The following is a 15,589-nucleotide window of genomic DNA, read 5'->3' on the forward strand; positions in this document are numbered from 1 at the left end:
GGCTGTGGCTGTGCCTGGGTCCTCGAGCTGTCCCTGCCACATGGTCCCTGAAAGGGCTTTTCCCTCTGTGGCCCCCTCACCTCAGGAGGGCATTCTAACAGGAGTCCTGTAGCACTCAGGATCGCCAAAGGAAACCCTCGTCCTAACAGAGACACCCCAGGAATCCAGTCTTCCCATGGGGCCACCTGTTATCTCACGTGGGAAGTAGTGCAGCTTCTGTTTCTTAGCCCCTGCCTTATTCCAGAAAAGGATCCTTTCCTTCTTTTTTCTTTTTGTTTGTTTGTTTGTTTGTTTTTGAGACAGAGTGTTGCTCTGTCGCTCAGGCTGGAGTGCAATGGTGTGATCTCGGCTCACTGCAACCTCCACCTCCTGGGTTCAAGCGATTCTCCTGCCTCAGCCTCCTGAGTAGCTGGGATTGCAGGTGCGCGCCACCAGGCCCGGCTAATTTTTTATATTTTTAGTAGAGACAGGGTTTCACGATTTTGGCCAGGCTGGCCTCCAACTCCTGACCTCAGGCGATCCACCCGCCTTGGCCTCCCACAGTGCTGGGATTACAGGCGTGAGCCACCGCACCAGGCCCTTTCTTTCTTTTTAACAGTTTTCCTCCAAATAGTAGTGTCAGTAGCACACCACCCCCATACCACCTGTGACAACCCAAAATGTCTGCAGAAATTGCCACATGTCCTCACATTGGGAGTGGGGATACCCTGGCACTTCCATTGAGAACCACGGGTCTAGAGAAAATAATTCTTGCTGGAAAACAGCCTCCCTTCCTCACTGATGGCCACCAAAGCTTCAGAAGATGTTGGGCCCAGTGTCATTCGCTGTTCTTCGCTGCACACATTGTCTCGTTTAATTGTCCTGGTCCCATGCAGTGGGGGATGATGCTCCTCTTTCTCTCTGCATGGGGCATCTGGGCTTTCCTAGCTCCCTTCCCCGCCTTGCCTCTGCTTTCCATAACTCATGCCTTTGAGTAGCGTTGTCTCTGCTTCTAGCATATTTCACTTAGCACTGAGTCTGACCTGACGCACTGTCTCTGGGACATGGAGGCTACTGCTTTTGGCTTTCTTGAATTACATGATCGTGGTTAATAAACGGCAGAGTGGGATTTGGATCCAGGTCCTCCAGCTGCACAAACCACACACTGACTGCTGTGTGTGTGGTTTGCCCTCCCCCTTGGGTTGGCGGCATTTACCTTGGGCAGGGCCTCACATCTGCCTCCCCCAAACCATGAGGAGTGAAGGAGGTGGAAAGGGTGCACTGGGGGCATGTGTGGGGGTGCAGCAAGTTCAGGGTATGCCCTTGAGTGTTCTGTAGTTTTCTGAGGGAAGAGGCAAGGTCACCTGCCAAGAGCGAGGGGCCAGGTGGTGTTGCAGGGATAATAAGGAGAGGGGAAAAGGTGTTTCTGGGCAGGATGCCAGGCCTGGCCGAGGCTGAGGCCCCAGTCCAGCCTGTGTCTGTCTGTGTAGGGGGCAGCTTTCTCCAGCATTGCTCAGTGGCAGTGTGGAGAAAGTGGGCAGTTGCATGGCTCCTGAGCTGGGCTCCTAGCTGGGTTCAGCAGAAGGTTGGCAGGCTTGGCATTGAGTATGTTGAAAGAGAGAGACTGGTATGAGGACACTAGGCTAAGCAGTCAGGAAGAGGGGACAGGCTGGAGGAGGGAGGATGGGCAGCGGGAGTGATAAGCCAGTATGGGCAGGTCAGGAGGCTTATAGCTGGGAAGGCGGCGGCATCCTTTAAGACTCCAGAAGCAGAGCCATTCTGTGTGATGAAGACAAGGTCACGCTATGACTCAAAGGATGGAGGTGGTTGGGCACCTGTCACTGGTTCATTCAGCAACAGCCTTTGAGCGCCCTCCTGGGCCCGGCAGTGTGCTGGGTGCTGGGGCTCCATTACTGAGCAAGACGTGGGCTGTTCTCAGGGTCCAGCAGGGAAATGGTGAAACAAGCAATAAGGGGTGCCGAGAACGACCCAGGGACCCCATTTCCTATGGGAAAGGGGCTGGTCAGGAGGGCTGCCTCATTCCCTGGGGCTCATTGCCAAATAGAAATTCAGGGTCATTTGTTCAAATATTATTAAAATTTAAAAACAGTGACAGCAGAGAATTAAACCAAACATGGGCCCTTTTTAGGCACAGGCCCTGTGCAACAGCATAGACCACACACCCATGAAGCTGCCCTGGAAGGCTTACTGGAAAAAGTGAATTTTACACTGAGATGGACTGGATGAGAAGGAGTCGGCCAGATGGAGGGCGTTTCTAGGCAGAGGGAACAGCCTGTGTAAAGGCTCAGTAATGAATGAGGGTCTAGAGTATCTGAGAGATGGAGACACTCACCTTGGCTGGAGTGGGAGGAGCTGAGGCAGGTCCCAGAAGGAAGAGGGCAGGGTGATGGACAGCGGACTGGGGATGGGGAGTCCATAGAAGCAACTTGGGCTGGAGAGGAAGACAATGAAGTGGGGTCTGAAAGGACCAGAAAGTGGAGTAGGGGGAGCTTCAGTGAGCACGAAGGGGAAGAGACTTGGAGAGGCCAAGGGGCTGCCTCTGCCTTCCAGTGCCCTCCCTATCCTGACAGCCGGTCTGGGCCCAAGAAGGTGGGACCCCAGTAGACATGTCCCAGAGTGAGAGGACAGCTCAGGGATGAGGGGACTAGCGGCCTAGATGATATATATGCAAATACAAACTTGGGTACAAGCTAAACTTGGAGTGCCTGAGGTTTGAGGGTTGTCATACCTCTGTACTTCATTTCCCAGTTCAGACTAGAGTTGGGGGCTTCCAGGAGGTAGGCTGGGGAGGGGCTAGTATTCTTAGCCACAGGTGCCTGTTGGGGCCTTGGGCCTCAGACTAGAAATTCCACATTTCTGCCAGCTGCCCGGGTGGGGCTGTCCCTCTTTCTGGGCCCAGCACCAGACAAGTTTCCACAGGTGGGGCTGGGCAGGTGGTGCTGAGTCCCGGGCCTCAGACCTGCAGTGGGAGAGGAAGAGAGAGACAAGGACTTGAGAGATGGAGAGGCCTGGGGGCTGGGGGTGTTATCTGGGGGATGGGTCTGTGTGCTGCCAGGGAAGCCCCTCCTCGAGGAGAAGGACTTTATGCAGGGAAGTGACGCAGGACACGGAGGGACTCATATTTACCGAGCTTTGGTGCAATGGCCCCTGGCCTGGGTATTCTATTTAAGCCATGCAAAAACCCATTGGGGAGAAGAGTTAAGGTTTTCCTTCTGCAGGGAAAAACTTGAGGCTCAGAGAGGCTATGAGACATGAGACATGCCAGGTCACACAGCTGGTAGCTGGCAAAGCTGACTCCAACCTGTGTCTGAGGGACTCTGAAACCTGGTTCTGGCCCCCACTCTGGGCAGCCTGCTCCTCTCTACAAGCCACTGCCTGCAGATTAAGCAGTCCTAGCAAAGGCCTGGGAGCATCCAGAGAGTGCCCCTGGCTGGCGAGTGGTGGAGCAGCCTTGGTTTCCTTCCTTTGACCCTCAAGGATCACAGGAGTGTCACCCAGAAGTAACTTAATTTATGAGTGTTTTATGAACAGGAAAAGCAGGAAAAGGGGTAAAGTCACATGATTTCACAACCAAACAGCCTGTAAACCTTAGTCATCTCTCTTTCCTCTGAAGTTCCCAGCATAAACCTGGCACTGAGGAGATTCATAAATAATTCACAAGGAGACCTGGGGAAGGGAGTAAAGGCGCTCTCAGTCAGTCCCACAGTCTCGCAGGGACCCGGGCAGGCTGGCATTATCGTCCCCATTTTGCAGAAGCAGAAATCTAGGCCCAGACATGTTAAGTGACTCCCTCCACATACAGAGAGGACCTGGCATTGTTCCCGTCCCTCCCTGCCTGTTGCCTTCTCCATGTGATGGACTAAATGCCACCCCCTGCCCCCAACACACCCTTCAGTTGAGGAGCCTGGGGCGGTGAAGGAGCAGGGAGCCCAGAGGCTCCTGAGGCCACCTTGGCTCAGCCCTGACATTGGTGCTGAGGACAGAGATGAGTCACACACAAGCTCTGTCCTCAAGGTGCCCACAGTATGGGGAGAGCTGAGCCTATGCTGATGTCAGTTCAGCGTGGCCCGTGCCTCAGTTACAGATGGAGTCCCTGAGGAGGAGGCCTGGATTCCCAGTGGTCTGGGAGGCATTTGAGGCCTTGACAGATATGTCAGGAGATGTAGAGGAAGAGCATTTCTTTCTTTTTTAAAAAAATTATTATTACTTTTTAGAGACAGTGTCTCACTATGTTTCTCAGGCTGGTCTCAAACTCCTGGGCTCAAACAATCCTCCAGCCTTGCCCTCCCAGAGTGCTGGGATTACAGGCATGTGCCACCACACCTGGCCGAAGAAGGGCATTGCAATCCGAGGGAACAGCCTGGGCAAAGGCCCAGAGGAGGGAAATGTGGGATTTTCTCATGGAAGGTCTGTGTGGTTCAGTGTGGCTGGGGGTGCAATCTTGAATGTGACCAGATGGGGGTGGGTGAGGAGCAGAAACATCAAGAGGGCTGGAGAGGTGGGCAGAGCTGGCGTCTCATGGAGCTTTAGCCCCGGCAGGATCTCCTAGGATGTGGGAGCCATGGGAAGGTGTAACCACTGGGCACCATGATCAGATGAGGGGAGGGAGTGGGAAGAGGCAGCAGGTGACTAGTGAGGAGGTCCAGGGAAGTGAGGTTGAGGGCGGCCCAGGGGTGGGGTTTGGGCTAAACAGGATCTCACAGACAAGACTTGGGCTCAGCCTGCAGGAGGTGGGGGCAGAAGGCAAGAGGGTGGCACTGGGTGCAGGGAAGGGCAGCCTCTGGCCGACATGCACTAAACCCTTTCTCAGTGCTCATGGCAGCTATGCTGCTGCCACCCCTACCGAGCTGATGAGGAACTGAGGCTCAAATCTGGTAGATCACTTAGGGCCACTCAGCAGGAAGAAGGCAAGCTGGAAACAGAATCCGAGGTCTTTTGAGTAGCAGTGAGCAGATTAGACCTGGCCAAGGCCCTCCCCGTGCCTGGACCTCTGGTCCCCTCACCTCACTGCAGAATGGAGGAGGGTGGAGATGAGCTGCCCAGGACCAGCTGCCTCTGGGGCTCTATAAAGTGGTGCTCTCAACGTCTCTTCTCTTTGGCAGAACCAAGGAAAGCATGTACCACTCACTGACGTATGCCACCATCCTGGAGATGCAGGCCATGATGACCTTTGACCCTCAGGACATCCTGCTCGCCGGCAACATGATGAAGGAGGCACAGATGCTGTGTCAGAGGTTGGGGGCATTGGGGACAGGGATCAGAGGTTGGGAGGCCCACCCTCCTGTCACCCTGGCCCATTCCAGGGCCTAACATGCCACTATTCGCACTGCTGCTTTTGGCTAAGAGGTTGTGTCTGCATGTGCTAAGAGCTGTCCCTGTTGGCCCTGCCTCAGGAGCTATGTTGTCTGAGCCAGTCACTGGGCAGCTTTTAGGGACCAGGGTGACAGAGTAGAGGAGGAGGCAGCAAGACCTGGGTGGGCAGGAGGGTAGGCCAGGCTGGACACGAAGAGACATTAAGGAGAGGAGCCGAAACGTCGGACAGGTTGGGAGCTGCCAGGAGCAGCATCACCTGGCCAGGAGGCGGATTGGCCAGGAGCTGCTGTATAGCCTCAGCCCCAGGACTGATCAGGTGGTAACTGTCCCCATTTGACCAGTGAAGGCACTGAGCCTCAGAGAAGTTAAGTGACGTTTTTGCCAGACTATCAAACCTCTTCTGTTTGACCCCTAAGCCTGTGTTCTTTCTTGTTAGCTCTGTCTCTTTAGGAATGTTCTAGGGTGTAGCAGAGAGGGGCAGAGACAAGTGTGGCCTCTCTCTAATCCTCACCTGAGGCCCCTCTTTTTCCTCTTCAGGCACCGGAGGAAGTCTTCTGTAACAGATTCCTTCAGCAGCCTGGTGAACCGCCCCACGCTGGGCCAATTCACTGAAGGTGTGGCATCCAGGACATCCTTTCAACCATGCTAAGCCCAGGCGGCCAGCTCCAGGCCCAGGAAGGGGCAGTTTTCTTCCCTCTCATCGCCTAGGGGGCCAGGCCCTGGTGTCCATGCCAGGACACACATGGGTCAGAGCTGGGGCCTTTTGAGGCATGGCTCTCTAGTGAGGGTGTGGGGGGCAGGTGAGACCCACTTATGCGATAGCACTACTGGCTGAGAACCTGCAAGTCAAGGAAAGGGAAAGCTGTCACAAGGCCAGGGCTCTGCTCCTCAGGCCAACGGGTGTTTAGAGTTGTATGTGCAGTTAAGTTTACTGATTTAATTATCCTAGTGATCGTATGGGCCCCAGAGGGGAATATGGTTTCAGCAGCCGAGTCACTGGGACAACATGAGAAGAAGTGGTCTGGGGTGTCATGGTCCATCTAGGTCTTTGTGCCGTGACCACACGCAGCTGTCCTGGAGGCAGCAGTGGCTGACCGCAAGCAGTGAGGGGCTCTGCAGCATAGGGGAAAGTGGCCTTACCCTCCTCAAGAGCCCTGGAAGGTTCTAACGCCCCACAGTGCATCTGATGTTGCTGGGTACACAGCACCTACAGTGGTGCTTGGAGGAGGGTATGAGCTAGCTTCTAGGGACAGTAACGAATGCTCTGAAGCACTGGGTGACGAGGTAGGGGACAGGAGAGGTGCTGACATAGGTTCCCTTTGCTTTGGGGGAAGTTGGGGTGTGAGGATTTGTCCCAGGCCTCCTGACTAGAGTCCCAGGAGGCCACGGGGCTTTGGTTTTCTCCCCACAGAGGAAATCCACGCTGAGGTCTGCTATGCAGAGTGCCTGCTGCAGCGAGCAGCCCTGACCTTCCTGCAGGTAGGGACCCCCACTTGTACAAAAAGGCTGGGATTTCAGAAGATCAGTTTCCACGTCCAACCATGACCCATCATCCCCTAGAGCAACTGTGACCCATCCCCCATAGCAACCACGACCCATCCCCTGCAGCAATCGTGACCCATCCTTCACACTCCTGCCCCTGGCGGGGCTCAAAGGGAAGTGATGGGCATCACCTCCTCACATCCTGAGCACACACGCTCCCACCATTACCGGGATGCTGTTTCCACTGTGCGACTGCTGCATTTCCTGTTAAGGGTCATATGGGGGTGATAGGCATTGTCTCAAAGCCTGCTTTCCATTTGATTCGTTCAACAAGCATTGTAGCACCTATGATGTACCAGACTTTTTGCACACGGTATAGGTATGTAGTTTTTACATACCTTACACACATTACAGTTTGTTTTTGCTAACATTTACATTTGTTATTTAATCTTCACCTCAGAGGCCTGTGAAGGGGAGACTTAGAGGAGAGGGGTCACTTTCCCAAGGTCACATGATTAGAAAATGATGAGCAGGGATTTGAACCTAGGTCTGATGAAGTTGGAGCCCAGGTCTCCTCACCACACGGTGGGAATGATGAGAACGATCACTGCATGCTTTTGCCTGAAAGCCTGGGTTATAATGAGAACATATTATCATCATTATATATGTGTATTTAGCAGGAGAGGGACATATGCATTTTAGTGTTGGGGTGCTGGTTAATTTCACAGCTTTTTTTCTATCTTTTTGACCTGGAGAGATGAGAATTGGATTAATCCTAGTCCTTGCTTTAGGATTCACTGTAATGATTGCACCATAAATGAAATTTTGTTTTATTTATTACATTTTTACAAATAATGAACACCCACCAACACCACACCTGACTGGAGGACAGAACACTGGCAATAACTCTCCTCACCCTGGGGCTCCTCCTCACCCTGTCCATGCACCCAACAGGGGAATCACTACCTAGAGTATTATGTTTATTGTCCCCTACCCTTTTTTGTTGTTGTTGTTGTTGAGACGGAGTCTTGCTCTGTCGCCCAGGCCGGAGTGCAATGGTGTGATCTTGGCTCACTGCAACCTCCGCCTCCTGGGTTCAAGCGATTTTCCTGCCTCAGCCTCCAGCTAATTTTTGTATTTTTGTATTTTTAGTAGAGATGGGGGTTTTACCACGTTGGCCAGGCTGGTCTCAAACTCCTGACCTCAAGTGATGCGCCCACCTTGGCCCTACTCTATTTTTTTTTAAATAGCTTTCTCAGCTTTGTACTCATGTCTGAACAGCATATTGTGATATTTCCGTTGGTTTTGAGCTTCCTAAGTGGTGTGGGTCTTGCTTTCTTCACCCAGCCTTATGTGACTATGTTGCTTGCTTTCTTCACCCGGCCTGTGTGTTATTCCCTTGCATGAACACACCGCAGTTTGTTTATCTGTCCTTCTGCTGGTGGCCATTTGGGCTGTTTCTGTTTCTTGGCTATCATGAACTTCCACAACCCTTGTCCATCCGTTTCCATTGTTGTACACAGTGAATAGAGCTGCTGGCTGGCTGTAGGCAACAGAGATTTACATTTATAAATGTGATAAATACCTGCTTGTTGTAAAAACCACAAATAATCCAAAAACAAGCATCCCCCCTCCTTTCTCGCAGTCTCTCCACCTAGAGGGAGATACTGTTAATCACTGGGCGTGGCCCCTCCAGGCCTCTCTCCAAGCACAGAGTATGTGTACCTGGGAGGCTGGTCCAACCCTGGGCATTTTAGAGGTTTTGTTGGGCCAAAGAGCAGGGAGGCCTGGTTTGGCTGACCTCCGACCTCATCCCCCCAGGGTTCCTCACACGGAGGGGCAGTCAGGCCCAGAGCCTTGCATGATCCCTCTCACGCCTACAGCTGCCCACCTGGGCCAGGCCGTCAGCATCTTTTCCTCCTGCAGGACGAGAACATGGTGAGCTTCATCAAAGGCGGCATCAAAGTTCGAAACAGCTACCAGACCTACAAGTGAGTGGGGCTGGCCATCTGCTTGTGGGGAGACCCTGGGCCACAGCATCTGCTAGGCTGTCCCCCTCAGGCGGCTTTGTGGGAGAAGAAGAGTACTAACCGAGGCCAGAACCTAGTAGACTGCTGTTGCCGGCTGATTTCCATGCCCTCAGGACCTTGGTCTCCTGGAATCATATTCCTCTGGCTTTCTGGCTGTGTCTCTTCCCTTTGGTCCCTTGAGTGCCTACTCCATGCCTGACCCCTGCTGGGGAAAATAAGACACAGATTCTGCACAGGGTGTTCTGGTGGGGGCAGGGAGACAGCCACAGGAACAGCTTTTGGGAACAGCAGCAGAACTCCTACACATCTGTTAAGGCCCAGTCCAAATGCCACTTTCCCCATGAAGCCCTCTTTAACCCCTCTAGTATACAGGAAAGGTATACATACACACACATGCACACGCACACATGCACGCACACACACACACACACACACGTGCATGCACGTGCTCTCTGCAGGCCAAAATCATTTCCATGCTATCTCTGGATCCTTGACATTCAAAATGGCCCAGGCACAGGCCGTGTTTATGAATGAAGATTCCGTTTGGAACATTTTTTACCCAACATGGCTCCATAATCCCTTATGTATGGTTCCCACAGCAACAAAAGCTCTGAAAATCCAGTCCCCCACTCACCAAGTTTTGCATTAAAACTTATTTCCATTAAAAGTTGATTTGAGGCTGGGCACTGTGGCTCAAGCCTGTAATCCCAGCAGCACTTTGGGAGGCCGAGGCAGGTGGATCACCTGAGGCCAGGAGTTCGAGACCAGCCTGACCAACCTGGTGAAACCCTGTCTCTACTAAAAATACAAAAATTAGCGGGGCGTGGTGGCAGGCACCTGTAATCCCAGCTACTTGGGAGGCTCAGGCAGGAGAATCGCTTGAACCAGGGAGGCGGAGGTTGCAGTGAGCTGATATCGTGCCACTGCACTCCAGCCTGGGTGACACAGCGAGATGTCATCTCAAAAAAAAAAAAAGGGGGTGGCGGCAAGAGGTTTATAGAGAGTAGATAAGGTTTGAAATATGAAGAGGATTATGGAGAAATCACTATGGAAACAGCACAAGAGTGACTGGCAGTACGGAGAAGCCCAGCTGAAGCTGGTGATGATAAATTTACAGTGACAGCAATCTTACTACACCTGCTCAGTAGTCCACATGCACCACAGAGAAGGCAGATAATTTACTTCATGCTTTTTCCATCAGGCAGGAGAGATAGAGGAATAACATGGCAAAGGGGGCTAAGGATAGATATGAAGCTGTAGACCAAAAGACAGAGAATAAAGTTTTACTTTTACAGGAGGAAAAGAATTCATGGCGATGGATATTGGGGATAGTTGCATAATAATGTAAATGTAGTTAATACCACTGAATTGTACACTTAAAATTGGTTAAGATGTTAAATTTCATGATATGTATATTTATCACAGTAAAAACAAAATGAAAAAAAGAGGAAAACTAAAAAAGTCTTTTTTTTTTTTTTTTTTTTTTTTGAGACAGAGTCTTGCTCTGTCGCCCAGGCTGGAGTGCAGTGGCATAGTCTCAGCTCATTGCAACCTCTGCCTCCCAGATTCAAGCGATTCTTCTGCCTCAGCCTCCCGAGTGGCTGGGACCACAGACATATGCCACACCACCTGGCTAATTTTTTGTATTTTTAGTAGAGATGGCCAATTTCACCACATTGGCCAGGCTGGTCTCGAACTCCTGACCTCAGGTGATCTGCCTGCCTCGGCCTCTCAAAGTGCTGGGATTACAGGCGTGAGCCACCACGCCTGGCCTATTTATCATCTTTATCTCCCCATTTAATGTGGCTGCTTCCCTGCAGGGATATTGTGAGCTTGTTACAAGGTATTGCTAGGGTGTAATGTACCATATAGCATGTGGACATCATGTTACCTTGGAGGCCTATGCTAGAATTTTTCTAGAAAAACCAGACAAGTGCTCTGGCCCCGTCAGCCTCCCTACCAGCTGCCAGAACGAGGTCACCAAAGCACACACCCTGTCAGGCCACCCCTTGCCAACTCCCAAGGCTCCTCTTGCTCTTAAAAGAAGTCCTGGGTTATTGCCAAGTTCTTCCTGGGAGGTCACCCCGGCCCTTCTTGTCACATCTCCCACTTCACTCTGCCTTAGGTCATTGGGCCTTCCCCCAGTTCTTCAAATATGCCAAGCTGGTTCCGACCTCAGGGCCTTTGGACGTGCTGTTCTCTCTGTTAGAAACACTTTCTGCACTGGGCTTTCTGTACCAGATTTCAGATCAAATGTCACCTCCTCAGGGAAGCCTTTCCTATCCCCAGACTACGTCAGGCCCAGGGATTCTTCTCCTTGGAGCCTGTCATCACCCTCATAGTGACTCAATCAGGGGGCGGGGGGGGGGGTCTGTCCCTTAAAGTGAGAATGCTGTGGGGGCAATGGCTTGGTGGTTTTGGTCCCTGCTGTCTTCCAGTGCCTGGCACAGAGAAGCTTCAAGCTTGCTAATTGAAAGCCTTCAAAATGCTGTCAGCCCAGGAAGGAGGCAGACACATCATTAAAAGCCTCTGTCCTGCCCCAGGTGGCTGGGCTAGGGGCTCTGTGCAGTTGGTAACCAGGAGAAATAGAGTTGAATTCCAACCAGGAGACTCCAGGAAGACTTCCTGAAGGAGGAGATGTTTTGGTTAGCCCAGTGGTTTTCAGCTAGGGGTGACTTCCCCCTGTGAGACTTTTGGCAGTGTCTGGAGACATTCTGGATGTCCAGCTAGGGAGACGATGCTACTGGCATCTGGTGCTCAGGGGCCATGGATGCTGCTAAACATCCTACAATGCACAGAACAGCTCCCCTGCCACCCCCACCAACAAAGAATTATCCAGCCCAAAATGTCAGTAGCGCGGAGGCTGAGAAAACCTCTTTTAGATAGGATGTGGAATATGAACAAATGTCCAGAAGCTGCCCATGGCTGAGTGTGCCAGGGCCCATACGGCTGAAATTCAGGGGGTGAGGAGTGTGTTATCATGGTGGGAGATGGGGTTCGAAATTCCTCAAATACCAGCTCTCAGGATTACCAGAACTGTAGGAATCCACCACCAGGGAGTTTACCTGAGGCCCAGCTGGAAGGGGTCCCAGCCCCTACCCCCCACCCCCAGCAGTGGCTGAAACAGGACTTGGCATCTCTCTGCAGGGAGCTGGACAGCCTTGTTCAGTCCTCACAATACTGCAAGGGTGAGAACCACCCGCACTTTGAAGGAGGAGTGAAGCTTGGTGTAGGGGCCTTCAACCTGGTGAGTGCTCCTCCTTCATTTCCACAGCACCTGGCTTGAGCTCAGTCTCCCCTTCTGTCCCTGACTCATGTGTGGTCACTGCCAAGTGCCCCTGCACCTGGCTGTGTGCTGGGCACCAGGATCCAGAGGTGACCAGACATGTGGCCAGCCTTCAGGGGCTCACAGCTGGGGTGGGGGTGGTGTGGGCGCTGGAGCCAGCTCCAGAGTCCATCGGTGCATTTCTTCCCAAGTCAGGCCAGTAGCTTGAAATTCACCATGGTGGAGCCTTCACAGCACTCGACCTTGGCACACATAATAAATCAGGGCTTTCTCTGCCCTGGAGAGCTGCTGGTTAAACATTTACCAGTGTCAGGGAAGGAGACAGTCCTGAAACCAGCTGATGACTCAGAGGGGACAGAGAACTAAGTCTTCTTCCTGCATGGAGTGGGGGAAGGTTTCCTACGGGAGGGGGTGAGCATCTGTGCTGGCTCCTGAAGGATCCCTAGGAGTTTCCCAGCTGGGGAGGGGCTTCCAGGCAGAGGGAGCAGGAAGGCTGGGAAAACTGCCTGATCAAGGGAGGAGGAGCTTCCCAGGGAAGATTTAGCCTCAGGAACCTAGGTGGCCAGGGGTTTCCTGGCTAGGCTTCCTGGCACCTGCCCATGGACCCCTGAAATCTTAGCTGCCATCTACTGCCTGAGCTTTGGAAAACATTGGCTAGAGGCTTTCAAAGTTAGAGGGGTGGCCCTCTCACCTCCAGGTAAAGCCTGTTAAAGAGCTAGACTTGGGACAGTGGGGGTGGCCCCTGCCCACTCTGGGTACCTTCACAGGCTTGATTGCCTCCTTTCTTGCAGACACTGTCCATGCTTCCTACTAGGATCCTGAGGCTGTTGGAGTTTGTGGGGTTTTCAGGAAACAAGGTAACCACCTGCCTCCTAGCACCCCTGACCTGCTCAGCCCCAGAACTGGGGCTGGGCTGCACAGGGTGGGGCTGACAGGCTGCAGGGCCTAGGTGCCCATCCTGGCTCAGCCCCTCTCATTGTATGGCCCTGGACAATGCCCAGACCTCCCTGGGCCTCAGTCTTCTCTCTGGACAAATGGGGCTAGTGATCCCTGCCTGGCCCTCCCAGGGTGCAGAGGCTCTGGGTGGGGGTGGGTGTGAAGGGCAGCTCCATCAGTGGCCCAAGATCACACATTCTCTGAGCCTCACAGGTGTCAGGGGCTGATCCCTCTCTCCCTAGATACTGCCTCACTTTAAGACTTTGAGTAAGTCCTTCCCCCAAGGACCATTTTCTGGTGCTACCACTTCATCCAGCAGATGCCTGAGGGAAGCCCTACTGGGCATCAGACCTTGAGGAGGAACCAGAGAACTCAAGCACCCAAAGACTTTACTGAGGGCAAGAACCTGAGTACCAACCCCAGGTTGAAGGCAGCAGATCAGGGAGGGCTTTCTGGTGGAGGAGGCCTAGTGTGGTAGAAGGAGCACTGGCCTGGAAGTTAGGAGCTCTGGGTCAGTCCAGCCTCATCCCCTTTTCTCTGTGACTCTGAGCAAGTCCCTCTCTTCTTTGAGCCTCTTTTTAGTAAAATAAGGGCCTTGTTAATGGACCAGATAAGTGTTTCTCAAACGTGCACTGGCCCTTACTGATATTTGCCACACCCACGGACCTCTCTATTATAATTTATATATTACTTTTCTCAAAAGTGACTCATGACTTTTACTGAAATTGATTTAAAGGAAACATCTCTACACAAACCTCCATATTATTTGGCATGATAAGAACATAATCATAAAAATAAATACCACGAGGGCCCAGCCATCTTTTGGAAAGCCCAGCTAGACTGTGTAGCCCAGGCTCAGCCAGGCTTCCTCTTTCTGAGAAAGCGGGCTTAGGGTGAGAGAGTTCAAACCCCACGAGCAAAGGACTGGGGATTTCTCCTGGGCACCACCAAAGGATAGAAAGATAACAGAAGGGAAAACCCTCACCGTGACTCAGTGTTTCCTGGCATCTGCCCATGGACCCCTGAAATCTTAGCTGCTATCTGCTGCCCGAGCTTTGGAAAACATTGGCTAGAGGCTGTGAAGGTCTCTTTCAGTTTTGTTTCCTTAAGAAAGCGCATGGGTCATGAGTAGGATTTCAGGATGAAGGGAGGACCCAGAGGTGAGGCAGTGTGGCCTGGCCAGGAGGGTTGCGGGACCTACTGTGCCAGCCTGGGCTTCCTCTTTATCTCGAAGGCAGGGGAGCCATGGAGGGTTTGAGGCAGGAGTGAGGCAGGTCAGATTTGTGTTTTAGAAAGAACAAGAATGCTCTGGAGGACAGACAGAGGGGCAGAGACTGCAGGCAGGGAAACAAGGTGGGGGGTCTGCCCCCAGCCCCTCCCCAGCCAGGCTCTGGAGGCTTCTCCCCCAGGAAGCCTTCCCAGGCCCCACCTATGCCCTGAGCCCATGGCTGGGATCATCCACCTCCGTGTCTCTCCTGCTCCCAACCAGACCTTGGGCCCTCAATACCCATCGCAGGGCGGCCAAGCCCGTGTCTACAGGGAGACTGGGGAAGGGGCTGTGGAGAAGGTGGGGGACACCTCAGACCCGCCAAGCCTTTGTCCTGGCCTTGGCAGCCGTGTCCCCTTCTCCCAGGAATGCGCTGGGGCACTGAGGGGCAGCCACTTGCTCAGGGCCACACAGCTGACCTGGCCCCCAGGGTTCCAGTGCTCTTCCGCCCCTGTGCCGGCAGCACTGCCCACACAGCTGTCCAGCTGCCTCCCAGGCCCCTGCCCTCTCTGGGAGCCTCACCCACCCTCCCATCCCCTCAGGACTATGGGCTGCTGCAGCTGGAGGAGGGCGCGTCAGGGCACAGCTTCCGCTCTGTGCTCTGTGTCATGCTCCTGCTGTGCTACCACACCTTCCTCACCTTCGTGCTCGGTAGGTGTACAGGGGGACCTGGGGCCCTGGGGTTTGGTCGTCTCCAAGGAGGAAGGAGAATGAGGGGCTACAGACCCTGCTCATGCCCCTGTGGCTAGGGATAGGGGTACTGAAACGAGAAACAGAGCCACATCCACTGTCCTGGGGACTGGCCTGCTGACGCCCACTGCCTCACAGTGTGACTGGGTTCCAGCCTCAGTTTTCTCATCTGTGAAATGGGGGTGGTTGTGCCCACCCTGTGGAGGGTGTGAAGACACTGTGTACAGCACCTTATGGTTCTGGGCACAGCCTTGGTGGATGCAGGCTCCTGGTTATCGAGCCCTGTGAAGTGCTGGGGGCGATATCTGCCCTGCCTTATTTAATCCTCATGTCACCCTAGGGACAGGGAGAATTATCTCGATTTCACAGAGGGGGAGGGGGAGACCCTGGGAAGCCCCTGCTGGGTTGCTGGCAGGATCACAGGAGCCAGGGGTGGTGACATGTTCTGTGTCTCCCCCACCATCTCCTCCAGGTACTGGGAACGTCAACATCGAGGAGGCCGAGAAGCTCTTGAAGCCCTACCTGAACCGGTACCCTAAGGTGAGCCCCATGTGCTGCCCGGTACCCCCAGCCCACAAACACCCA

At 53.3% G+C, this 15,589-nt stretch overlaps 1 protein-coding gene across 16 annotated transcripts in view; it reads left to right on the forward strand.

Moving 5' to 3' along the window:
• Positions 1-15,589, forward strand: part of TTC39A (tetratricopeptide repeat domain 39A) — a 57,820-nt gene that overhangs the window by 27,071 nt on the left and 15,160 nt on the right. For 9 of the 16 annotated variants that reach the window (XM_063780495.1, XM_016963040.4, XM_016963033.3 and 6 more), the window contains 8 exons: positions 5,103-5,234; positions 5,851-5,927; positions 6,725-6,792; positions 8,617-8,786; positions 11,973-12,072; positions 12,903-12,968; positions 14,857-14,965; positions 15,477-15,544. In XM_063780495.1, the coding sequence (XP_063636565.1) occupies positions 5,103-5,234; positions 5,851-5,927; positions 6,725-6,792; positions 8,617-8,786; positions 11,973-12,072; positions 12,903-12,968; positions 14,857-14,965; positions 15,477-15,544 (790 nt within the window). The remainder of the gene's footprint in view (positions 1-5,102; positions 5,235-5,850; positions 5,928-6,724; positions 6,793-8,616; positions 8,787-11,972; positions 12,073-12,902; positions 12,969-14,856; positions 14,966-15,476; positions 15,545-15,589) is intronic. The other 7 variants (XM_063780504.1, XM_016963053.3, XM_063780513.1 and 4 more) reach the window with 1 other exon arrangement.

This window comes from Pan troglodytes, chromosome 1 (genome assembly GCF_028858775.2).
Source record: "Pan troglodytes isolate AG18354 chromosome 1, NHGRI_mPanTro3-v2.0_pri, whole genome shotgun sequence".
Lineage (NCBI taxonomy): Eukaryota > Metazoa > Chordata > Mammalia > Primates > Hominidae > Pan > Pan troglodytes.